Source organism: Agelaius tricolor, unplaced genomic scaffold (assembly GCF_023055355.1).
Source record: "Agelaius tricolor isolate 1412-34295 unplaced genomic scaffold, bAgeTri1.0.p SCAF_21, whole genome shotgun sequence".
Taxonomy (NCBI): domain Eukaryota; kingdom Metazoa; phylum Chordata; class Aves; order Passeriformes; family Icteridae; genus Agelaius; species Agelaius tricolor.
In genome coordinates this window covers 14,237,978-14,265,812 of record NW_027269281.1, presented here as the reverse complement: position 1 = coordinate 14,265,812, position 27,835 = coordinate 14,237,978, and the positions used below count along the sequence as shown (strand labels likewise).

The following is a 27,835-nucleotide window of genomic DNA, read 5'->3' as shown; positions in this document are numbered from 1 at the left end:
TAATTTTGTGGGCTTGCAGCTGTTTTAAAATGCAAACAAAAGATATTTTTAGTTTTTTGAGTGACTCCGCTAACCTATCTTACCTCTGATAGACAATCATTTTTCCTACACTTGGAAGAAAATATAATCTAAAAGTCACTTCTGTTGGGCTAAAATATGAAAAAGTAAAGAAGAATATAGGAGATGGAAACAAATAATTTACAAAATCATTTGAGCAATGTAGGAACCCAGGGCACGGGGAATATTTCTCTGCCTGCCCTGAGGGGTCCTGGCCCCCAGAGAAGCACTGCCTTTAACCTTCGCCCATGGAGAAGACTTCCAAGACTTTGGGATGGATTGGAGTCTACAAGTGTGTGAAATAGATCATAGAGAATAGTGTAGTTTGGCACACGGTGAGAAATTTAGAGTTTTGGGATTTTAGTATAGAGGTAGATAGGAGGCAAGATGGACGATCTTGGGCGTTGTCTCAAGCTTCTTCTTCTTCATCTACTCCATTTTCTGCAGTGTTGGTGGCACAGGGTGATTTGCCGCAGTGCAGAGGTTACATGGACAGACAAAGGATTAGTTATTGGTAGAAAGGTAGAAATAAAGTACGTTTAAGACTTAATTGGATAAAACAGCTTTAAAAGACCTTGAAACCGTACATCTTGTGACCATTTTTGCTGTACTTTCTTGTGCGCTAAGTCTGGCAGATGGCATGCCAATTTTCTGATAAGATAACAATGCACGGCAACCTGAAGACCAAAAAAAGTCCCATGCGTCTCTCAATCCTGGCACAGAACTGTTAAAAGGAGGTTTTCCCCCATCAGGGGAGCCTCTGGGGCCCAACGAGAGGGGCTTCACTCAGAGCAATACAGGCAAATGCAAGAAATTTCAGCTCTAACCAAAAGGAAAACAAAAAAGGGAAGTAAGCAATGGCTTTAAAAAAAATTTGCTTTAAATGTAATGAAAAATGAAAACAATAGAGAGTAGGACAATATGGTCACAGATAAACAGATAACTTTATAATGTCAAATGTAAAATAAAACAGGAGAGACACCAGCTGGGTGAGAGAGAAATAAATGACTGACAGAGGAAGACAGATAAAAAGAAAAGCAGTTAGGGGTAGACTGAGTTCTGTTTTGGATTGTGGAAGTTTATTCTTTATGAAGCACTGAAGAAAAAATGTTCATGGCTTTATTGAAGCCCTTTTTAAAGCAAATCCTCATAGGAGGAAATGTAAAGCTATTGGGGAACCAGCTTTTACCTCATATTAAACAAGGCTCATGAACAAAAAAAGTAATCTTTAATTTCTTTATCTGCATAGATGTTAATTGATTACAATACTTGAAATCTTACTGCACTATTTTCCGTATCGGCTTGCTCTTAGGTAATCTATTTCTTGTGGAAAAAAATTTCATCAGTAGCTTCATAGTATTAGAAGCATTTAACTGACTGCAAGACTTTTATTTCCTGGGTAATTTTTCTTTAGTTTTGTGTGTCTGGAGGAAGACATCTGAGAGTACTAGGAGCACTAACTAACATGACTAGTATAAATCCCCTTTTCCTGCAACCTGCTTTTAAGCTCTGCTTCAGCTTTGAGACGCTGAAGAATAGTTTTTACAAAGATTCACAGTTCAGGGGTTTTTTATGTGTATTCCAGACCAATAAGCTATTCTTTAGAAACATTTCACTTCAATATCCCAAAAATATAATAATTTCTTTATAGAAGGCCATAAATCCTGCAGATTCTTCATCATCTGAGAGTCAATGCATCTCACACACAGCTTGCATGCTGATGCTTGGGATTCAATCCTTCATACTCTTTGAATACCAGGTAAGGTATATGAGGGAGGTTGTTTTCTCCAACCTATGTTGTTCACATAGCCCTAATGTTTAGACTTTATACCTACTTTAACCAGGGAGAAAAAAAATGTCACGTGAAATTACTACTTTGTTGTTCAACATGAAATTTCACTGAAGAGATCCAAAACTTTTAAGACTCCACTACTTGAGATGAGAATTTATGTAATTTGACTCCATACCTGATCCTGATATCTTACTTTTGTGTGTTTGTGTCCTGGGGTGACTTCATGGTGCTGAATTGTATCCCCATTCATCTGTTTAGTCCAGAAATAGGTTTTGTACCTTTAAGACTGGTTCTGAGAGCAAAGGGGGGGAGAGAAGAAGCGTGCAGTTTGTTATCAGAAACTGCACTCACTCCTACACATTCCTGCTCCTGGACTGTGTTGTCTGCAGACGGACAAACAGTGGGACAGAGCTCTCCTTTGCTTTTAGTTAGTTTTTAGCTATCTGAGGCAGAGAAGTTCCCTGAACTGTGGTTTTTCTTTTTCTTGGAACTGTTTAAACCTGCTCTGGACTGAACACCCAGAAGAGCACCAGCAGCTCCACCTGTGGCCCACCAGGCTGGGCCTGGGCCGCGGCATTTCCAGTGCCAGAGGGACTGATAATAGACTGGATCAGCTGAGCTGCAACCCACGAAAAGGACTTTCTGAGTCAATCTCTTCAGATTGGCAAGATGCTTTATTGTTTAATATTGTTCATTTTTTTTGTGCTGGTGAATGCTTTGCCTGTTAAATAAACAGGTTTTTTTCCATTTTTCTCCAAGGAAATATTTTACTGAACCAGTTGGGGGAGGGGCTGATTGAATCTGCTTTCTAGAGGAACCCCTTTGGAGGTTTTGTGTCAAATTTACCCTAAACCAGGACAGTTTGTTACAGTAGATTACTTCTATGGGGGTGGGGATGTGGAGCTATTAACAAAGTAAACTTGGCCTTGAAGACAATTTCAGTAAGATTTTGGACTTTAAAACCATTTTCCCATATCTGCTTTTTTTAATTTTTAAACATTTCCTATAGGGAAATAGGCTTAAATAAACAACTTCACCAATAGAAACAACTTACAGCAAAATTCTTGGTCTACTTTAAGGCATAATTTTACGTTTTTAGTGACTATGGTTTCTTGTAACTTGCTCTATCTTACATTAGGTATCTTGTTATAAACAGTTAAGAAGTCTCATGGGAAATTATGTATATGGATTCAAATAAGATTTTCTGCCTGACAACCACTGCTGAGTGACATCTTCCTGACAGTCTGTAAGAAGAGGCAACTGTCTTCTGGAAATTACACTGAAAGGGAACAATAATGGGTAAAAGTGCTAGTAGTTCTTTAGCACAGTAGTAAATTTATTTAGTAAAAGTTCTGTACCAACAGGAGACGAAAAATAAAAAGCCTTCCTTCAGCAATTAGATATGAAGAAAGATAGAAAAGGAGAAACGGGGGACTACATTACCTGGAGCAATGACTTCTAAGCCACTATGGACAACACTGGGAATGTCAGAAGATAAAAAAATTATTGTTTTAATTCAGAATTTGAAAGGATTGACAGGAACATAAATATACAGGTCAGATTTCTAAAAAGATAATTTTAAAAATTATTTTAAAATATATATAAGATTTTTTTAAATTGAATTTGAGTGTCAGTGGCTGCACATGAGATACTATTGTACATTCACAAAAACCATGCAGACAGGCAATTTTGAGAATTGCTCAAGTCAATTTCTGTAAAAAAACAGGACAAAAAAACTTCACCTAAGGCTTTTCTGAATTTTATAAACTGCTTCTCTAAAATTCAAGATGCATATAAAAAATTCAAAATTTCTGGTTAAAAAAAATGGAAACACAGTAACAGTTTACTCAAATGGAAACTAAAAACCTAGTCCATAAGCCACCATTTCCTATATCAGATCCCTAAGAGATAACCCTCACCTATAATCTTAAAGCTCAGTAGAGCTTATATTCTGAAACTGACAAGACAAAAAAGTGTGATGAAAAGTGTGATGAAGTATGATACAATGCCTTACCATCAGTTTTGAGACATTACAATGTAAACAATAATTTTTACATTTCTCAATTGACTTTCATTATTCTGATAATAAATATTTCAAAGATCCTAGATTATTATAATATAGGACAATGAATTTCAGACTCTGCCTCTTTAATTATATCACTTACTATGAAGCCAACACAACACTGGAAGAACTAACTTCCTTAACTTACAACATGCCTCTTCCTACACTGATATTAAAATAATCCAGCCTGGATGTCATTTTTTTTACACTGTACAAAGATCACAAATGTCTACCTAACTGGACTTTTTGAATTTGATGTGTCACTTCACTCTCTTTTCTTTAGGCTCAGCAATACAAACATCAGCTTGAGCTGTAGTTTTCTAAGCTACTGTACAAGACAAGTACTGTGCTAAAAATATGCAGTTACTCGAACTGTGAGATATTTTCTAGAGACCAATTTTTTTAATGAGATTCAAATTAATAGGAAATGCCCTTCCTGTGTTTTTTAGGTTGCGAGGCTAATGAATTTACCTTCTTAATGGAGGAAAAAAAGGAGGAAAGTGGAGAAATAAATTTGCATTTTAATTTATTTGAATTAAAAAATCCCCAAGTTTTTAAAGGAATTGCATCTAGAACCTGGCAACTTTGGCAAGTTGTACTTTAATTCACACCTAGAACTGATGGAAATGCTTGTGAAGGAGGTGAGTGCAAAGATAGACTCACTTAAAGTCAAGGTATTTTTATATAGAGAAATGAACAGCTCTAATTAGAAAGGTCTGGCCACACATATACAGGTATGACACATCTAATTCACTACAACTATACAAAAACAGCCTATATAAATTGAACACTCAATCTGAACAATACAAAACACGTTGCAGTATAATACAAGAAAACAATTTACTGATTTATGATTAGGACTTCCATATACTACAGCAAAATGGCTGTCAGTACCGATTCTGAAAAAAAGAAAAAGTGCGCTTCACAATCAACTAAGTCTTCAAGTCAGCTTGTTAGGAAATTCAGTGCTTTATGTACAGCAAAAACATGGACCTGAAATACATATGCAAAATTTCCATTTTAATACTAGTGATACCAGTTATACATTTGAGTTTAAATGGAAAATTTATGAATGGAACAAAAATTAAAAGACGTCAGGTTAATCAAAGATAAACCTTCTAAAATGCTTTAAATGCGTTTTCTTTCAAAGTTTCAATGATGTCATCACTTTTAAAAGAATTTTCTTATTCTAAGGCCTTGTATCAAAAGTTTTATTTCATAATATACTCACATACAAGCAGATATTCCCACCTATTTTTCTAATATTTTTTCCCCCACATAATATTTATGGGAAACCTTAAGTAGTACTGGTACAAACCAGAAAAATTACTTAACTGTGCTCTGGCCAGAACATGAGCTGGGAGGAAGGGAAAAAAGATAATTAAAGTCACAGGCAAATGGCAGCCTGCCCTCTACCCTCTTGCTATCACAAACCCCCCAAACATCTTGATAAGAACAGCACCTGTGTTGTCAGAGCATTGCAAAGGGCAGAGAACTCAAGGCAGGACTAGAAGAAGCCCTTTTCTTCCAAACTTTAGGTAGAATATAATTTGTGATTTATCATTTTTAGAGGCCTTCAGTACATTTCCTAAAGATAAAAGAGGAAAAATTTCAGCTATGGAAATAAACAAAAATCTCACCTTATTATGGTCGTACTTATATGGGATTTTGAGGGTATCCATGGCTCTGATCATGGCCTGCATTGCTGTAAATATATTCTGGTACACCAATTTCGTAAAGCCCCTTTTGTCTTCATCAGTGTAACCTGATCCATGAATAATTCTCATCTGTTTGATGAATGTGCTTTTGCCACTCTCTCCTGTGCCTGCAAGACAAATAAGAATATACTTCAGCCAATGGACACAAACATGACTTTTCTGCATAAAGTGGACAGCTTGTTAAGTTCAGGGCAAAACACTGTCAAGTGGTTATGGTGCTTGCAAGGTGCTTGCTTCAATATCAAGACAGCAGTAACACAGTAACAACTGAAGCAACATTGAATTAAAAAAATTTTTTTGAAGACAAAATACAAGCAAAAAAAAAAAAAAAAGCAATGAGTTAATAACTAAAACAAAACTTCTCCAAAAAATCTAGAATACACCACTGGGTATTTAAAATTATATGCATAAAATTCCAATCCCAAAGAAATAGTTCTCAACTATAGGGAATTACTATTAGATGTTCTATCACAAAAAAATCATAGAGTAAGAACAAAAATTAGCTTGTGTGGCCAACTTTCAGAACATTATGGTAAGCAGCAATATACAACCAATGCATAATTGTTAGAAAGCCAAATAATATAACAATTATAGTTGTGCAAACTTCAACCTCAGAAATATATAAAATCAGCTTTAAGTAAAATTTGGCTTGTATTTGTTAATGCACAGTCATGACTTCCTTTACATTTCTTTGTATCTTTGTACTTTACACAAAGCATAAATAACTAATAAATTAATATTCTGCATGTTTACCGATTTAAAGTTAAGATTTGCTTGTTTGGAATTTTGCACAAAATATATCACATAGCATTTTTTCCTTTGGCAAAATTCAGTCTCTCTGTGATTAGCTGAGCCTATCTAAGCAATCAAATCGTATGAATACTTTATAAGAAGGAACTGAAATTTAAAACAGTTGCACAGCCATATGAATGCTGTATGTACACCTAGCTATTTAGCTCCCTAAGAAATGCAATGCATTCAAATGCATGCAGTACTTAGCCTTGCAGCCTAGATTCTATTTTGATCATTTTTATAAAGCTTTCAGGCCTCATTTATGATATAATACTTGACTACCAGGACAAAGAAAGTCTTATGCCTTACATGATATTTTAGGTGTCTCAGAGTAGTGTATTTCACAAGCAGTGCAATGTTGCAGTACAAGCTGATTCGTACTGAACATGAATCCGGTTATAAATAAGAAATTCAGCCCAGTTCCATAAGCCAGCCTGTGGGCTGACTGACAGAGGTTTCAACCAATAACAACTCTCCTAAAGTACAAGCATTTGACTGGTTCAGAGTCTAGGAGGTGTGGAGATTAGACCAATGACTGTTTAGAGCCAAGAGTTTTTGAATTGCCTAAAACAGCAAGCCCCAAACAATAAAACACACTGTTTGGCTGAGGAGCAACGAAGGTCTGTCGTGTGTTATGTCTCAGACACATGAACTGTTATGAGTAGAACAGCTGCCCATTTTTTTAAAAAGGTTGCAGAGTTAGCATGTTGGGCCAGTTACTGCCAGGGTGGAGTTCTAACTGTTTGTTGTTGTAATCACTGGTTGTTTTCGTTAACTACCTGTCGTTGATGGTTAAGAATTCCCCCTTTTGTCGAGTGACACCCTGCTGCTTCCTAGAGGATGACACCCAGACAGTGAAGGGGAAGGGACATCGAGTCGACATGCAAATGACATCGGATCCAGCATGCAACGGGAGAGACCCCTGACCAAACCTAGACAAAAACCCCTAAAACAACAAGCCAACACAAAATTGACGAATCAAAGTGATGACTAGACGTGAGGAACAGAATCTAGTATCTGCCAAGGCCTTTTTACCCCTAACCTAAAAAGATGCCAGCTAGACAGAGGACCTCGAATGTTGAACCAAAAAGCAAGGGATTTCCCGATGCTCTCGTGAGGACAGAACCCCCAGCTCTGCCCACAGACCAGTGGACAAAGCTGCATTCTTCCTTCTCCTCCGAGCCACTCTTGGGAGCAGCGGCGGTGTGAGCATGGACCCATCGGTTCTCCCCACCCGAGCTGATCACTTTTAATAAAGGCATTAAAAAGGAGAAAATCTCCTGCCCCTGTTTATTTCATGAACATCATGTGACAGTGCAATGCAAGGTTAAAGCATGATTCTGTGCTTGCAACTCTTAAGTGTTTCAGGTAGTACTCCTCAAAATCTAACCTCAAAGATTCTACAAGATTTTGTCTTTACTGTGTGTGACTGTTCATTAAACTCCCACTTAAATTTTTGGCTATCACAGCTCATGCTAAGGAATAATGTATGCTAGGAGCAGAGTCATTAAGTCAAAGCCAAGCACTAGAGTCGGCAGGACAGGTGGCCAAAAATAACTAAAGGGCCATTATCCAACCATTATCACCTGCAAATTGTTGTTTCCAGGAGCTGTTATCTTTTGTTTGACAGTCTGGTCAGAATCTGCTAAATTATAGAAATGGTATAGACCAAATCTCCAAGATGGAGAGTATAGAACACCAGCTTACCTAAAAAGCTTTTGAAGTATATCCAACAGCAGTTGGACTGCTGAGGCTTTCATGCTTCCTGGTGTGATACAGGAGATGCCTGCACCGTAATGTAAGAGGAAGGATGAGCACACTCACTGTTGGCTAGGCAACTAATTCTTTTCCTCATAGGTGTGTTACCAGATAATAAATGGCCTTCACCTGGTGAGCTAACACAATGCTTATTCTCTGAAACTACTGGCCTATGGAAACTGCACAATGCCCACTGTGTAAGAAGGACAACTGGAAGTTAGCCAGCCTCAGTGTTCTGCCAACTCAGCCAGGTCACCTGGAACACCAGGGTCTAGGAACACCAGGGACCACCAGAGAGACCCCCAGGACAGAAGAACGCACGAGTAAAGGGGAGGGGAAATACGTTAATGATTTCAGGGAAATGATTATCACATGTTTGTTTAGTCTGGGACAATCAATGAATATGTATGCAAAATACAGTATCTAAACAGAAACTTTCCTGTACCCAGCATGCACAGCTTTGGGAGGAGCTATCCCCCCGAGCATCCAGTCAAATAAAGAATGCCTGCTTCTTAATGCTACATTGGTGTTAAGGGGTTTCTTATTTTACCGAATTTTTGGTAACGGTTTTGGTGACCCAGATGGGACAGACTCCTGATTTTCCACGGATCCAAGGGATCACAGGACTTCCAGCCAGCACCGAGGGATTCTCGGGGAGAACTTTTGATCCCTGGTCCAAAGGAAATCAGAACAAGACCCCTGGTAAGATAAAGGCATTCTTTACTTTAAAGATGTTAACTGTTAACCTACCTATAAGGCACAGCAAAAGCTACACAGGGTTTGGTTTAAAGTTACCTAAGGTGAGAAAAGGAAAGGGTTAGAGTCCCTTCAAAAGGGAAGGGTTAGACTCCCTTCTAAGGAGCTCCTAAACAGTAATTTGTTATAATGGGAAACAAAACCTCAAAAGGGGCATCACAGGTGTCACTGCTGGGATGTATCTTGAAACACTGGAAACAAATTTGGGGTATTCCCCTCATGCGTGAAAAACTTACAATTCTGTAATCAGTGGTAGCCACTTTACATGCTGGAAGATCAAAAGAAGTGGCCTAAGGATGGAACCTTACAGTATAACACCCTGTTGCAATTAATGTTGTTTTGTAGAAGGGAAAAGAAGTGGACTGAAGCTCCTTATGTTGACTTGTTTTTCACCCTAAGAAATCATCCAGAGTGGCAAAAGGAATGTGGGAGGACCCCGCAAGATCCATTAATTTTTGCACTTGAAAAGGAAAAGAAAGGCAAAAGGTTGAAAAGGAGGTGTTCTGTCTGCAGCCTAGGGCAGAGGTGCTTAAAGTGTGGAAGAGAGGACAAGGATGATTTAGAGATGATGGTTGCTCTACGGCAAAGAGCAGGTGGGGTGAATGATGAATCAGCAGGGAACGTGGCTAGATGCATAAGTAGGTCATGGGACAGTGGACTGGAACTGAGACAACGCTTTAGGGGATCAGAGGATTTTAGCCTGCTTGCAGGACGCACTAGAAGGCAGCAAGGAGATGTTGGGGGGGATGCTGGGGATATTCTGATGGCTCCCCTCTGGCAGGCGGTTGGGAAACATGGTCCAGGAAAAGTAAAGACCCCATTTTCAATTGTGGATTTAATGTCATGGGAAAAGGCAGCAGGAGTTTATAGAGAGGATCCGGATAGAGTTGCTAAAGTATTTGAAACCATAATTAGGACTCAGGACCCTGACTGGAATGATATACAAATGATGTTAGATATGTTGTTGGATAGCACAGAAAAAAGGATAGTTTTGACCATGGCCAGAAAGCAGGTGGAGGGGGCATATGCTAATGGAGACTTAGGAGGAACTGTAGATGTGATTTTTCCTTCAACAGATCCAAGGTGGAACCCTAATTTATTGGGACTCCAAGATTGTTTAACAAGATATCAGAGATGAATATTGTTTGATGTAAAGCATGCTACACCAAAAGACATGAACTGGTCAAAACTGTATGAGGTAAAGCAGGACAGTACTGAATCCCCCACAGCTTTCATGGAACTATTGAAGGTGACTGCCAGAAAAATATACTGATCTGGATCCTGAGAATCCAGAGGAGGCTGTACAGTTAGCAACTACCTTTATAGGGCAGTCTACTCCAGATATTAGAAAGAAACTCCAAAAACTGGAAGGAATGGAGTCACATGACTTAGGAAAGTTGTTAGATGAAGCGTGGAAAGTATATCACGACAGGGATAGGGAAAAAGAACTATGGCAGGCTAGAAGGGAAAACGAGACATGACAAACTGCTTGCAACTTTGGGGGTGGCTAGGGGACCTGTGGAGGGTACTAAGGGACCGGCCAACAGGGGAGGTCGGGTGGGGGGAACAAGGGGAAGGGGAGGTGGAAGGCTTCCACTGTTTCCCTGACAACAGTTAGGGGAAGACCAGTATGCAGTCTGCAAGGAAAAGGGGCATTGGAAGGGAGAATGCCCACAGACTGGAAAGCTGGACCTGGTCTTAAAGATTAGACCATTAGAAGATGAAGATTGAAGGGGACCAGGGGGTTCTACCCCAGCTGATCACCTGGTTACATTGAGGCTGGGGAAAGAAGAAGTGGAATTTTTGGTGGACACAGGAGCAACTTATTCTGTATAGAATACATGTAAAGGGAAACTTCGTAGAAATGTGGTTGTCTTGGGGTGATGTTATGATACTGTATCCCCTATCGTCTGCTTTATGCCCAGACATGGGTCCTGTAACTTTAAGCTCAAAGGGGAGGGCGCGGCGGTGGAATTCTTTCGGTGGCCTATGTTCAAAAACACAGGTAACTCCCTTGGCTTTTCCCCAGGACTCAGCTCTGTGTATGCAGCAGAAAAAAAAAGGTAGTTCTGTCTTTGCTTTTATCTAGCTTCTTTTTTGTTAGCTGAGGCAAGAAGTTTTTCTCCCAGGACTGTAGCTTCTTCTTCTGGAACTGTTAAGCTTTGCTCCAGTCCAAAACACCTGAACATTGCCGGGAGCCCCATGCCGTGGCCCAGTGGGGGGAAGGCTTCCAGGATGCCGCATTCTGGCTCCAGACCTCAGGAGAAGCCAAACAGGACTCTAAAAATCCACCATCTTTCTCCACAATGAGAAAGTTTATTATCTAACAATATTAATTTTCTTTTCTGTGCCTGTGTGCACTTTGCTTTTTCAAACAACAGAGGTTTTTTTCATTTTCCTCCAAGAAATTCCTTTTGAACCTGTGGGGGAGGGGCTCTTGAAACCTACCTCTCTTTAGAGGACACGTTCTTTTCAGGAGGACATTTCCTCCTAATTTGTTTCAAACCAAGACAGTGGTAAATGCAATTGATGCTACAGGGAAAAGCAAAGCTTGGTCCTTTTTACAACTCATGAAATTTAAATTAGGAAAGAATTGGATTACTCACCAGTTTCTATGTATGTCTGAATTCCCAGCTCCCTTGCTGGGCAGAAATTTATTGGGAAAATTAGATGCTCAAATAATTTTTCAGGATGAGGAAATACAAATTTAAACACCAGAATCAAAAGCCGTTTGGGCAAGGATTTTTATGTTACAGGAGTCAAATGAATTGGAAGAAATCCCATAGGAGGTAGAGAACACTGTGACCCTGTTGGTATGGGCAACTGAAATGCCTAGACAATCAAAAGCAGCCAAACCAGTGAGGATTACTCGAAAACCTGAAGCTAAACTGGTAAGGCAAAAACAATATCCTATTAATTGGGAGGTAAGGAAGAGGCTGGAAAAGCTCATAAAAATTTTATTAAATATGTGTTATTGAAGAAGTGTGAATCATAAAATAACACACCAATACTACCTATTACAAAGCAAAATGAAGAATATAGGTTAGTACAAGATGTAAGGGTCATTAATAAAATAGTACCAGATATTCATCCAGTAGTAGCTAATCCATACACACTTTTGACAGTACTAAAATGGGAATATAAATGGTTTACAGTGATTGATCTTAAGGATGCCTTTTTCTGCATACCCTTGGATGAAAATAGCCAAACAATAATTTGCTTTTGAATGGGAAAGTCCCACCTCTGGATTCAAAGTTCAGTTAACCTGGACCACCCTACCACAGGAATTTAAAAATAGTCCAACAATATTTGGAAATCAACTAGCAAAAGAATTAGAACAATGGAAAAAAAATAACACCAAAGGGGCAGTTTTACAGTATGTGGATAACATTCTGCTAGCAGCAGAGACCTAACACTTATGCCTGCAAATGACCATAAGTCTGTTGAACTTTCTGGGACAGAATGGTTACAGAGAAACTAAAAGAAAAGCTCAAATAGGAAAGACAACTGTGAACTATTTGGGCTTCAAGATCACTCAAGGTCAGAGAATTCTTGACCTTGACAGAAAGGAAGAAATCTGCCAAATTCCAAAACCATAGAACATAGAACATCCGAAAATCATGAGGCTTTCTGGTAGTGGTTGGGTGGTGCCAGTTGTGGATATTAAATAATGGACTTTTAGTGAAGCCTGTGGCGGAATGGCTACGTGACAGGGGCCACGTTCTGGACCAAGAATCGGGAGGATGCAGCTAATCTGGGTCCCTGCACCTGCAAAACACTGTGTCCTTGAGCATAGCTGTGGTACAATAACAAGTAGTGAGAGAGACATGAGAAAAGAAAGATGTAACCCCTAAGGTATGAGGAAGAGCTGATATTGTAGTATAGCCAATAGATTGCTTAGCTTGCAGAATATGTATGAGCTTATTACTTGTTGTGCATAAAAGTCTGATGCTCTCTTCAATAAACGAAGCTTGCTAAACACTCATATTGAGCATCCAAGTTTCCCTCACCGCAACAGAAGCCCATCTATGAAGCCCTAAAAGAAACAAAAAAAGGACAATTGGTGTGGACTCACAAGTGCTGAACTGCCTTTTGAAAACTGAAAGAGGCATTAATGACAGCACCTGGATTAGAGCTTCCTGACTTAACCAAGCCCTTTGAACTGTTTGTACATGAGAGGCAACATTTAGCCCTGGGGGTCCTGACGCAGAAGCTGGGAACCTGGAGGAGACCTGCAGGCTATTTCTCCAAACAGCTGGACAATGTGAGCAAAGGATGGCCAGGATGCTTGCAAGTGGTTGCTGCAACTGTTCTACAGATCCAAGAGGCCAGGAAGCTCACGACTGGACAGCACATAACTGTTTTTGTCCCTCATATGGTGATACATGTATTAGAGTGAAAGGGGGGGGGGGGGGGGCGGCTATTGGCTGTCCACCAGCAGGATGCTCAAATACCAAGTTGTGCTTTTGGAACAGGATGATGTGGAATTGAAGACAACAGCAGCCACGAATCCAGCCGCGTTCCTTGATCCAAAGGCAGTGGATGAGGGAGCCCTGGCACATTATTGTCTCCAAACTATTGAACAGGTATATTCCAGCAGAACTGATCTGAGAGATGATCCAATAGACAATCCTGATTTAGAATTATTTACAGATGGGAGCATGTCCCAGGGTGACGTTATGATGCTTGTATCCCCATTCATGTGTTCTGTTAATGTTGGATATTATGTTCTGTACCTTTAAGACCGGCTCTGAAGAGGGAAAGTTTTGTTTTGGTTTTCTTATCAGCCTGGCGGGACACAGAGACTGCAGCTTTTGCTTTTCCTGCTTTTGCTTTTTGCTTTGCTCTCTCTCGCTCTTGCTTGCTTCGCTTCTGCTTGCTTTTGCTCATTAGCTAGTTTAGCTAAACTGTCCAAATTTCTTCCTGGACTGTTTCTCCTTTCCTTTTTCTGACCATTTCGAACCTGCTCCGGACTGGGACCTGGAAACACCAAGAGTCTGCACCTTGTGGCCTGCAGCAGCTGCCCCAGCGCTGGAGGGACTGAGAACAGAGTGACCACCCCCCAAGAGAGACTTTCTGAATTTGTCATCTTTTTCAGAGCAGTGTCATCCGGTATTGTTCATTTTGTGTGCTGGGGGGTGCTGTGCCTATTAAATAAACAGGTTCTTTCCACTCCTCTCCGAGGAATCCTTCCCGAACCGGTTGGGGGGAGGGGCTGTGTGGGTTTGCTTACTGGAGGGGCCCTAATTTGGAAATTCTCCTCCAAATTTTCCCTAAACCACGACAGAGCAGTTTCATGAAGGATGGAAAATGGATGGCAGGATATGCAGTGGTAACCACTACTGAAGTATTGGAAGCTCAATCTTTACCAGTTAAGATGTCAGCACAAAAGGCAGAAATAATAGCATTAAAACAAGCATTGAATTTGGCAGCGGGCAAAAGGGTGAATATTTGGACTGATTCTAGGTATGCATTTGGTCTAATTCATGGCCATGGAGCTATATGGAAGGAAAGGGGACTCCTATCAGCTCAAGGATCAGCTATTAAACACGAAGAATAAATTTTACAACTTCTGGAAGAAATTCAAAAACCAAAGGAGGTGGCAGTGATGCATTGCAAAGCACATCAACCTGGGCAAACGAATGTTATAGTGGGAAACCAATTGGCAGGCAAAGCAGCTCAAGGAGTAGCTGAAAAAGGCATCCTAGCCTTAGTACCACAAAGACAAATTGACATATGTGAATTTAAGCCTAATTATGACAGTGAGGATCAGTGCTTAGCAAGCATATTAAAAGCCACAAAGAATCAGGAGGGATGGTGGGTAACAGACAGCCAACAGGTGTAGTTCCAACTTCTGTAATGGGAAAAATAATGGAAAAAGAACACAACAAATCCTATCAGGGAACTAAGTCCATGATATCTAGTCTCCAAAGCTCTGTACTCTGCATAGGAATGACTGAAATAGCAAAATCATACCTAGTGAAATGTCCAATTTGTTTAAAAAGCAATCCCATATATGGGAAAAGGCCACCTGCTGGAAGAATTAAACAGGGAAATTCACCTGGAGATTATTGGCAAATAGATTTCTCTAAATTACCCAGACAAAACAGGTAGAGGTATCTTTTGGTTTGGTAGATACTTTTTCCAGATGGCCAGAAGCCTTTCCCTGTCGCACCAATAAAGCTGGGGAAGTGGTAAAAATCATGCTTAAAGAAATCATACCGAGATTTGGGGTACCACTTGGGATGTCCTCAGAAGCCCACATTTTATAGCAGATGTGGTACAACAGCTGAGCAAAACTCTAGGTATAAAATGGGACTTACACACACCTTGGCAGTGACCACAATCAAGTGGGAAAGTGGAAAGGATTAAAACAACAAATTAGCAAAATGTGTCAAGAAACTTGCTTAAAATGGCCACAGGCCCTCCCTCTGGCTCTTTTGCGAGTCAGAATTCATCCAAGGTCAAAAACTTAAGTCCCTATGAATTGCTGTATGGATGCCTGTGTCAGACACCATCCTATCTTGGAGAAATACTGTTGTGGTTTGAAATCAAAAGCAGTGAGAGACTCCAAGTCAGTAATACAATTTATTAGGAAAAGGGGGAAAAAAACCACTGACAGAGTCAGAATGCAACCTCACACCCTGCTAGTTAGGGTGGTGGTAGCAGTCCAGACAAAATGGTCTTGTTGAAGTGGTGATCCTGTAGAAAAGATCTGGTAGCTCTTGTCCTCTGGAAACCAGTGGGTAAGGGCAGCTTGTTCTGTCCCAAACCCCAGATTATATCCAGCTGGGGATGCTTAGCTCCTCCCCCCTGGGCAGAGCATCGAACAATGGGCTGATATCATTCTAGGAGTCATGCGGTGGGTCCTTGATTGCCCATTAAACAGAAATGGCTCCTGAAGGGAGTTATCTCTGAGTCATGTGGCAAGGCATTGATGGGTCCATTAACAGGAGATAAGGAAAAACAATGCACCTCCTGGTTTCAACAGCTCTTGAAGATGGGGATAGAATGCATCTTTATATTGTAACCTAGGACAAATACATTCAAAGGGAAAAACAGATTTAAATCTATACTTAATTTCTTTAGGGAAAACCCTTGCAGGATTCTGCCATTTTATAACCCTATTGGGACCAGTTGCTTTGGATGCACCTGTTCACCCATACCAATCTGGGGACTTTCTATATGTTAAGACCTGGAACTCTGAACCCTTAAAAGAAAAGTGGAAAGGACCCTTTCACGTCCTCCTGGTAACCTACATGGCACTTAAGGTGGAAGGAATCAAACCCTGGGTCCATCACACACAGGTAAAACAAGCAACCACGCATTAAACACAGCAAAAAAACCATTAATTAACACCACAGAGTTTTTATTGTCTGTAAATCCTATTGTTTTAGGTATACAATATGATTTTCTAGGGGGATATTATTTATTGGATCTAAATGAAGATGATAAATAATTGCATATTTATAATAATAATAAAAACTATGTTGTTAATCTCTGAGAAGGGAAATGTGATCTTAAAGCTAGTGCAAGATTTTGGCAGATTACAGAATGTAACCTCTATAACAGCTTGTTTGCCAACACCAACTTGTGCAGAAAATCCAGTTCCGTGGGAAGTTTTAGTCAGCAATTTGACAAAAATTTGGGAACACATGTGGCAAGGAAATAGCACCCATGCTATTTCGGACAGGGATGGAAGAAGAATACTCCTTACAATGGATGTGTAAGAATGTTGAGAGTTGTAATATCTTAAAACCAGATCTGGAAATAACCCCAAGGAATATTTATCGGCCGACAGACTGCACTAATACCCCTTGGAGATGTCAAATACCCTAAACATGGAACAGCCGTCAAACGGGACAATGGGAATATATCCAGCCAGTTCAATGGTGTCTGGACTGGGAAGGGAATCCAGGCCTCCCAGAAGACCCCTTACAGGTTGGTATAAAATATTCTCATTTAATTAGGCCAAGGCAAAAGGATCCAAAGATAAAAGAAAAGTGGAATTGCACTCAAGTATACACTCATACTAGTAAGAATCCTGAGATACAGCAACTCATGGCTGTGGCTCAAGCTCTAAGGTTAGGATGTGTTTGTAGAAATTATTCTACCTTTCTTAATGACACCTGGTCTCACCTAACAAATAAGAAGACTTGGAGAGATATAGACTTTCAGCAGGACATGGTAAAATCATTAGGACCCACAGTATGGGTGGGAAGTAATGGGATCTGGACCACACATTTGCCCTTGGGAGAATCAAGAGTGCAATAGACACTTGGGAGTATTAACCTTATGTCCCTTGTGGAAGGAGTCACCATTGGGAACCCAACTATGGGGAAAAGTTAAACGTGATGAGACTTGGAAACACCCCAGTACAGGAATCATAGTGGGATGGATTTTAGAATCCATTTTTGTGGATATTCTCAGTTCAGTTGAAGAGAGAACAGAGACAATTTCTCCCAGGCTGAGCCTGGGAATCTTAGACGAAAGAATTCAAACAATTTTTATCTCTCTTTCTGTAACCATTGTTTATAGTTATGGTTCTCCACAGCGTGCTATTCATAGGCACCAATAATGTGAGATGTTTTCTACTTTGAGACCATTTTAGTCCCACTTAGCAAGTGAGACTATAAAGCTCGCTGCTTCTTGCTAATAAAGATTCTTCTTGAGCCTTCTGATCCACCTGAAGACTGGAGTCTTTCCGTCCCTGACTCAACAGCATCACATTTTCACTTCCCAAATATCTACCTTCAGAAATAGACTAACCATACACAATTTTTGTTAACAGGTGAATAATATTAGGAGTTATGGGTTCTAACTTATGAAACCTTATGATTTCAATGATGAATAAGTGAATTTGCGTGATAGTCTGGGCAAAAGGGGATTGAGCCCATTTGTTGTATTTCTTATTGAGACTATGATAAAAAGTTTAAATCACAGAGTATGTCATCCTGAAAATTTGAGATCAAAAGAGACTGACACTGTGGACTTTGTTTTGAAACATTCAGACCCATCTCCCATGTGTATAAACCAAATACAAGTCTTCCTTACACACACATTCTCACAAAATCAAGCACAATGTTATATACAGACCTATTTATTTTTTTGTGGAAACACAAATGGTTATTGCTGCAATGAAACTTCTCCAGAGTTGAAAGGTTAGACCAAACCTGCTTCCACAATCAGCCTTCACTATGATCCCCAGATTGTGATGTGATCAAGAGCAAAGCACCAAATATGCATACCATCTTTGCAGGGCAAAAACTGGCCAGCAGGATGTAATCTACCAGACAGGAGAGAACATGGCTTTTTTTTCCAAGAGTTTATAAAATTACAAACCCAGGCAAAGAAAAACTACTACATACTTAAAAAAAAAAAAAGAAAAAAAGTTTCAGGCTATCTTAATGTCCTTGGGTGATATTATGATGCTTGTATCCCCATTCATCTGTTTAGCCCAGAAGTAAGTTTTGTACCTTTAAGACTGATTTCAAGAGCGAAGGGGGGGGAGAGAAGAAGCGCAGAGTTTGTTATCAGAAACTGCACTTACTCGCCCACATCCTTCTCCTTGACTATGTTGTCTGCAGCACGGATAGCGAGAGAGAGCTCTCCTTTACTTTTTAGTTAGTTTTTAGCTATCTGAGGCAGAGAAGTTCCCTGAACTGTAGTTTTTCTTAAAACTGTTAAAACCTGCTCTAGACTAAAAACCCAGAAGAGCACCAGCAACTCTCACCTCTGGCCCACTGAGCCTGGCCTGGGCCAGGGCATTTCCAGTGCCAGAGGGACTGAGTGAGCCGAGCTACAGCCCACCAAGGAGACTTTCTGAGTTTGTCATCTCTTTGGAATGGCAAGAGGTTTTATTGTTTAATAGTGGGGTTTTTTTGTTTTGGTTTGGGTTTTTTTGTGCTAGTAAATCCTTTGCCGGTTAAATAAACAGTTTTTTTCCACTTTTCTCCAAGGAAATATTTTCCCAAACCAGCTGGGGGAGGGTCCACTTAAATTTGCTTTCCAGAGAAACCCCTTTAGAAGTTTTCTCCCAAATTTGCCCTAAACCAGGACAAAACCATTTTTTGGTGCATAACATAGGGCTCAAGAAAGTAGAAAAAACCTATACTAATTACATTTTAGTTGTACTTACTCTGTATTAAGATAAATCAGTCAGTAGCTATGTTACTTAAATTCATAATCTTTCTAGGAAGAAGCCTTCAGGTGTTTCTAGTCTCTAAAAGTTTTTGAAGTTTTAATGTCTTTCTAGTCCCTAAGCTTATTTTCTTATCGCAAAATAGCTCCAGTATTGTCCCTAACACAGTTTTTACAGTAGAGGGGCATGAATTAGAATAACTATTGTGCTAAGCTCAGTAATAATAATTTATAGAGTTTACAAAGGTACTAGAATTGTAGGAATGTGCCCCCTCTTGACGGAGTGACTAAATTATTCTTTGTTTGCTTAAAAAGGCAAAAAGCCCAGAAGTTTCTCTCTCAATTTGGTACAAAAGACACCTCATAGGACCTTTGGGACTTCACCTCAGACCTGGGGCTGTCCGATTGGACAGAGGCCAAGAGGTCCCACCTAGGTAATTCACTAGAAAAGGAAGAGAACAAAGGAAATAATTGATTTTGTGGGGTGTGTTAGCAGGAGCAAGAACTTCCTGCCCCTGGCTCAGTTTTTCTCTGTAAGAGCTTTGTTATTTTGCCTTTTATTAAACCTTTTTCAGTTTCCAACACTACCTCAGAAGCCATCCTGCTAATTTTATGCCATTCAGGGTAGCTGGGCTATCTCAGGTGTGATAGGTTCTCCGAGAGCTCATAAGACCTGGCTCAAGGAGAAACCCATCACAGAATCTGTTCAAAATATATATAGTTTATAGTTTCTTCATCCTACCCTGTGTTCTAGTTCCAATAGCATGTTTTAGTTTATTAGTAATTACAGCCAGTTTGTTAGAGGAGGAGCAGGAGATGAGCCTTTTCAGCCTTTCCTTCTTCTCCTTTGAATCTGTTAAGACACTTTTTGAATATGTTCAGTTTTGCTGCACCCGGAATAGCTGCTAATAAAGTCTAGGGTAAGGAAGCAAAAAGGGCCTTTGCATAGATGTTTAATTCAGCCACGCGGTAAGATGTTCAGGGTCCCAGGGCACACTCATCCAGGGAGTCCAGGTTTCTCTTTCCCCAGAGGTAGGGGCTCCACAGTAGTCTCGGGGCAGTTCCAAGATGAGGGCCAATCGGGGAATAGGGAGGGAGTGGCTCAGGGACATAGGAACAAGGGGAGGAGCCAATGGGGTCCCAACAGCCCCTGAGGGAAGCCTCTTGTGTCTCCCCAATCCAGGGGATGCCTCCCAGGGTCCCCACACAGTTTCCCCTAAATGTTAAAGAGACCACTTTCCTAGTATTTAATCTAGTTAGCTCTATATGGTCTACAACTTCTCTAGAATGAGGGCTGAGATGTCCAAAAGACCTGATGAGACCCCCTAACCCAAAAGTAAACCCAGGTGTGGAAAATTCTAAGTAGTATACAGAATGAAAAAAAACAAGTCGAACCCTAAAAGAATTTTTTGATCGCCCAGCCTGAAAATTTTCACGTAAACAAATTCAAAACCCAGACAAGGTGGGGAAATATCTAGAAAAAAACTGCCATGATGACTCTAAAGAAAAAAAGATCATTGCAATAAGGTAGACCATGGCCTATGCTTATCACACACTACTAAATACTATAGAACAGCAAATAGAAACAAGGGGGCAGGGAGATAAATCAACAACTACCCCAGTCACTCAGGCTGCAGCCAACACCCCAGCTACTCAGGTTGTAGCTAAACCATATAGTAAGCCTAAGCCTGCAGCTAAACCAGACAATAAGCCTCAACCAATTACTATTGATCCTACCATGAGAGGCAGAAAACACACAACCTAAGCCGATTGGCCAGTGGACAATGATGATCCGGGGGAAGGACCCTCAAAGCCAATTACTGACACAAAACCAAAATTCAATATTAAGTCCTTTTCCTTGAAGGACCTTCATAGCCTGAAAAAAGATTATACTCGACAACCTGATGAATCTATAATTAGTTGGTTAGTCCATCTTTAAAATACTGCAAGCAAAGATACAATTCTGGATGGTACTGAAGTGAAGCATTTAAAATCCCTGTCACATAATCCAGTTATCAACCAAAAAATGATGACGGGGGCTAACACTCACAGTCTCTAGGCACAAGTCTTGGGAAGCGTGGCACAAAAATATCTGTGTGCAGACAATCTCTATATACAGCAAATCCAGTAAAAGATCATAGAACAAAAAATTCAACACTTAAAAAAAAATCAGTAGCAAAGATTGTCTTCTCAAATAACCTAAACACTATAAATCCAGACTTAATACCATATACATCCATAATGTAACAAAAGCTTATACAACTTAAGCCACAAAAATACACTTCTGCTTTAACAATAATAAAGCGGGATGACAGGGAAAAGACCGTACTTAATATAACCAAGAAGTTCCAAACATATGCAGATGCCGTGCATAGCCCAACACATACAGAAATCACAGCTATAGAAACACGCCTACAGAAATTAAAAGATAAAATAGAAGAGAATCACAAAAAACTCAGAGAAGAAATTAAAGAAAGCATTCTCCAAATCTCAACAATACAGATCAGAAGTTCTAATACCAAACATAAACATCCTCCAGACAGGGAGAGAAGGTACACCCCACAAGCTGAACTATAGTTCTTCCTACATGATTATAAAAAAAAACATAACGAAATAGAATAGAAAATCTACTACTGCTCTAACGCAAGAAGTGCATAAATTTTAAAAAAGCAAGACTCAGAGAAAAAGTTTCACTAAAAAAGAAACAACTCAAGTTGCCCATAGCCAAACTACCAAGTATAATAATAATGACAACATATCCAATCCCCTTAAAAGAACCTCCAATACATATGCCCAAGATAAAAGAGATAACCAGGCTTAGAGGGGCCCTACCTCTAGCCAAGTAAAAGTTTAAAAAACCCATATTTTTTAGACTGTATAAATTCATCAGCCTAGCACATCAGAACCATAAAAATATAAGACCTTAGTAAACACTAGTGCACAGTGCACATTAATCCCATTAAGACGTGGGGGCAGAATCTGTTTCTATTGCTGGCATGACACGGGGATCCCAGGATTTTACTTTAGTAAAAACTAATGTAAACCTAACTAAATAAGAGTAAAAAATTCACCCTATTGTGACTGGCCCAGAAGCCCCATGCATTTTAAACAGACTTCCTCTGAAATAAATATTTCAAAAACCCAAAAAACTCAGGTGGTTGTTTAAAATAACAGCTATAAAAACAAAGAACATTAAGCAGTTAAACACCTTACCTAAACTATCAAAAACCCCATCTACAATAAGACTCCTAAAGGTAAAAGAACAACAAATACCAACTATCACCTCAACAGTACACCACCACCAATACAAAACAACTCAAGATACAGTGATTCCCATTCACAAAATAATCTGTGAGCTAAAAAGCCAAAAAGTAGTCAACAAAACCCACTCACCCTTCAACAGATCCATTTAGCCTATACACAAATAAAAAAAAAAATAGAAATTAACTGTAGACTATCATACCTTAAATGAAGTGACTCCACTGCTGAGCACTGCTATACTAAACATGTTAGAACTCCAATACGAGCTAAAACCCAAAACAACAAAATAATATGCCACTATTAACATTGCCAATGCATTTTTCTTCATTCCTCTAACAGCAGAATACAGACCTCAGTTTGCCTTCACATAGAGGGGTGCGCAATACACCTAAAACCAACTGCCCCAAAAATAGAAACACAATCCTACCATCTACCATAGACTAATCCAGACTACACTAAAAAAAAAGATAAAGCTCCAGAACATCTACAGTACATGAATAACATTATTATGAGGGGGAACACAGCAGCAAAAGTGTTTAAAAAAAGAGAGAAAAGCATCCAAATTCTCCTAAAAACTCATTTTACCACCCAGAAGAACCAAGTTAAGGGACCTACTCAAGAAATCCAGTTCCTAAGAATAAAGTAACAAAATAGCATCAGATTCTCACCAATGTCATCCACATAATCACATTCATGTCTCCACTGACCAAGAAGAAGGAAACACAAACTTTCCTAAGCACCATAAGCTTTTAGAAAATGCATATTCCTAAATATATCCAAATTATGAGCCCTCTACTTAGTCACCCACAAGAAGAACACTTTCCAGTGGGACCCTAAACAGCAACAAGTCTTTACCCAAATCGAGCAAAGAATCACTCATACAATAACCCTTAGCCCAGTCAGGACAGGACCAGATATAAAAAACATACTCTACTCTTCATCCAGGAGCCATAATCTGTCCTGGAGCCTTTGGCAGAAGGTGCCTAGTGAGATTCAAAATCTGGGGACTGGTTTGGTTCCCCGTTACCCCCTGTTACATCCACAGTCAATCTGCCGCCTGCATCACCTTCTGCTTTAAACAGCAGTTCCCCGCCGACATTAGCTCCTGCTTTAAAAAGCAGCTCCCCGCCAGTATCAGCGCATGCTTCAGGCAGCAGCTTCCCCCCCGCGTGTACTCCAAAAATGCCGTCCACACCGCCTGCCCCTGTGTCAAACCCTACACCTCCTCCTCCTAGTAATGTGCCGATCCTTGGGTCAGAAAATGACCTAGTGGGGGCCATTGCACAGCAGCGAAGGGAGGCATGGGCAGCGGTAGCAAAAGAAATCATGGACACGGGGGATGACGAAGCTATAGCAGCTGCTATGGAAATTGCCTGTCCAATGGTTTATTCTCCCCTGGCGGGGGGAGGGTTTCAGGCTAGAATAACTGCTTTGGATTGGAAATTGTTATCACAGTTACGATCCACGGTTAGTCAATTTGGAGTAACCAGTGAGCCCACAAAACAAATGCTGGATTACATCTGGGGCACTCAGGTTCTGCTGCCGGCAGATTGCAGGGCATTAGTAAAGCTCATTTTCACTCAGCATCAGCAGCTTCTGTTCAATGCCCATTGGCAGGCGATCTGTCAGCAATGCGTCGCAATAGTACGACAACCAGGCGACCCGTTATATGGGGTAACCCTGGAGGAATTAATGGGGTTCGGGCCTTTTCTTCAAACGGAAGCACAAGCATTAATCGGTCCTGAAAAATGTAGGGAAGCTATGCGGTTGGCACGTTTAGCTATCGACAGAATTAAGGATCCAGGAGGAATTCCTTCTAACATGGGAATAAAGCAAGGTAGAGATGAATCATTTGGAGCTTTTAAAGATAAGGTAGCCAACGCTATTGAACGGGCAGGAGTCCCTGAATTCATGAAAGGGACCTTGCTAAAGCAATGCGCCCTCCAAAAAAGCAATCAGCCTACCAAGAATGTGTTAAATACCCTGGGAGCTAATTGGTCTATAGAAGAAGCTTTAGAACGATTAGCAAATGTTCCAGTAGGATCACAAGCAATGCTAGTAAATGCAATTAAAGAGGTAGGAGTCGGGTTACAGAAATAGGCAGAGTCATCACAGAATCAGATGCTAGCAGCCCTCGCCCCACTCCAAGCAGCAGCAATAAATACTCCACGAGCTCCATCTACTGGCCGATTCAAATGCTACCGGTGTGGAGGTACGGGGCACACGCGACGGGCTTGTCCCACAATCAGTGTTTGGTGTCACAATTGCCGCCTGGATACCCACAACACCGGAGCCTGCAGGAGCTGCTCAGGAAATGGCAGAGCCAGCGCGCCCACCAGCAGCCGCGCTCAGACACAAGTAGCAGCTGTCACCGCTTCAGCTCAACCTGCCTTCAGCCAGCCACAGCCAGGAGCCTCGGATTGGATGTGGCAGCTGCAGCAACAGTAACCCTGATGACCACCTACCCAGAAAAGGTTCCAACTGGAATAAAGGGACCACTCATTATTGACGGATTACCCATGGGAGCTTTGCTTTTAGGTCGTTCCTCGGCTACCATGATGGGATTATTTGTTTTATCTGGAGTAATAGATGCTGACTATACAGGGGAGATTTCTATTATGGTGCATACTCTTTTCCCACCTATGCAAATCGAAAAAGGACAAAGGATAGTTCAATTGATTCCTTTGGAACAGTTGGCTAAAACTATACCCCCTCGTCAAGCACAGTCGAGAGGAGAGCATGGATTTGGTTCCACTGGAGGGCTTACTCTTTTAACAATGAACCTGAATGAACGACCAAAGCGCACTGTAATATTGGATTATCGGGGTGAAAAGCAAACCTTGGTAGGATTGTTGGATACTGGCGCAGACTCCAGCATTGTTACTCCAGACTTTTGGCCCCACAACTGGCCATTACAGTCAACCACAGTGCCACTTACTGGGGTTGGAGGCCTAACACTTGCAAAAAAATCACCCATGCTATCTGTGACTATTGATGGCAAAACTGTGCGGAGTGTTTTATCAGTTGTACCTTTGCCTCCTACTGTGCAGTGCCTCATTGGTCGGGACATTTTGGCTCAGATGGGAGTAGTACTGACAAATGAACACCCTTTGGGCTAAAGGCCATTGCATGGACTTTCCCAATCCCATTAACCTGGACCACGGATGTTCCAGTATGGGTTAAGCAGTGGCCATTAAAAAGGGAGAGTCTGGAACAGGTTCACATACTGGTACATGAACAATATAAACAAGGACATTTACAGTTGTCAACAAGCCCATGGAATACCCCCATCTTTGTTATTAAAAAGAAGTCGGGGAAGTATCGCTTAATACATGATTTGCGGGCTGTAAATGAACAAATGGAGCCTATGGGAGCCTTACAACCAGGATTACCTAACCCGGCTATGTTGCCAAGGGACTGGCCACTTTTGATTATTGATCTGAAGGACTGCTTTTTTACTATTGCTTTACATCCTCAAGACACTAGGAGATTTGCTGTTCACGCATATTGTGTGCTGCAATTCTTCCGCCGTTCACGACAAAAATCAACCACTAAAATTTTAGAGTCAGTTAGAAAGAGTCTAAAACCAACTACACCCCAACAAAAAAAAGAAATTTTAACCGCCTATAAAAGAGTCCAAGCCACCACAAAAGTAATAAGCACTAAAACACAACTCCTTCTGGCACCCCAACTACCGGTGCTGGAGTAAATGTTCAAAGCAAAAGTTCCCTCTACCCACCATACCACCAATGCTACATGGAGCAAGTGAATTGCCCTCATCACACAACGCGCTCATATTAAAAAACTAAATCACCCTAACATTTTAAAAATAATTACAAATTAGCCTGAAAGTGAAAACTTTAATCTCATAAACAAAAAAGAACAAGAACAAATAACAAGTACTAAAAAAGCTCCACCATACAACCAACTGCCAGCAAAAGAAACACACTGCACTCTTTTTACTCTTTTTACTAATAATTCTTACCACATTATAAAGATAAAACAAAAGTAAAAAGCAGCCATATAAAGCCCCACACAACAAGTTACAAAAGCTACTAAAAGAAAAAGTAGATCAAGTCAACTTACTAAACTCAAAACGATTCAACTAACCCTAAACATTACTAAAAAAGAGAAGTGGCATAAACTATACTGTGGAGAGCTTTGAGGATAATTGGCTAGCTGAGAAAGGTCACTTTGACATGATACCGTTGGATAAGTTTCAAGGAGACAAGCTGGGGATTAAGTAGTCAGTGTCCAATCACTGACAAGGGTCATGGTGACCTTGCTGCAACATGAAGATGGGGGAGAGAATCTTTTGCCAGAAAAATGAAGATAGCCTTGGTAGAATAGCCACAGGAATGTAGATGTAGAAACAAAATAATTATTAGAGTATAGAAGTAGGTGTGGTTGATTTATGTGTGTTTAACCAATAATGAGCTCAGCTTTGTAATATGTATAAGCTTCATTAACACCAATATAAATATGTGTGAGCTATCAATAAACTTTGGGATTTTCTGTTCACTCATATTGAGTGCTGTTTTTCCTCCGCCGACCCGACAAATGGTGACCCCGAGATGTGATTGCCGGTAGCCACGGTGGATCGGTGTAAGGAGTTCGGGTCCTACCGCAGCAAGGACGGTGAAAGCACCGCTGAAAAAGGGAAGGTGCCACACCCTGGGTGACCTCAACAGAGAGCCCGGCCGATACGTGCTGCCGAGACCTTGAAGGGCTGCAAAAAGCGCGCTGTTATTTTTAAAATGGATAAAGAAAGGCAAGCAGCATATGATTCATTTACTTGCTTTTTACAAAAGCGTCAGCTTAAGGGCATAGATTTGCAGAAAGAGCTTCCTGGGTTGTTAGCTTATGGGTATAAACAGGGACTTTTTCAAAATCCTCACACAGTACATGAGTTAACAGAGTGGTGTAAATTTGGGGATAAGTTGTGGCAGGCAGTCATAGATGATGATAAAACTGCAAAAAAGTTGGGAAAGTTGTGGCGAGTTGTGCATGAGGAGTTGTTGCAATATCAGGCAGAGGAAAAGGCTGCTCAGCAAGCTAGTAGGGTGCATGAAAAGAACAAGGGTTATGGGGACTGGTATAACTGTCCATTACCCCCTGCCACGTCCACAATCTGCCACCAGCATCGACTCATGCTTCAGGCAGCAGCTCCCCCCGCCGCGTGTGCTGCAACAGCACCGTCTGCTCCGCCTGTGTCAAACCCTACATCTCCTCCTCCTAGTAATGCGCCGATCCCTGGGTCAGAAAATGACCTAGCGGGGGCCATTGCACAGGAGAGAAGGAAGGCATGGGCAGCGGTAGCAAAAGAAAGCATGGATACGGGGGATGAGGAGGCTATAAAAGCTGCTATGGATGTTGCCTGTCCGGTGATTTATTCTCCTCTGGCAGGGGGAGGGTTTCAAGCAACAATAACTGCTTTGGATTGGAAGTTGCTATCACAGTTACGGTCCACAGTTAGGCAATTTGGGGTAACTGGTGAGC

The 27,835-nt window shown here is 40.7% G+C and overlaps 1 protein-coding gene across 1 annotated transcript in view; it reads right to left on the bottom strand.

Moving 5' to 3' along the window:
- LOC139599012 (guanine nucleotide-binding protein G(q) subunit alpha) overlaps nt 1–27,835 on the bottom strand; it is a 201,174-nt gene that overhangs the window by 103,058 nt on the left and 70,281 nt on the right. Inside the window, exon 2 of the mRNA XM_071445944.1 lies at nt 5,552–5,736. Within this exon, the coding sequence (XP_071302045.1) occupies nt 5,552–5,736 (185 nt within the window). The remainder of the gene's footprint in view (nt 1–5,551; nt 5,737–27,835) is intronic.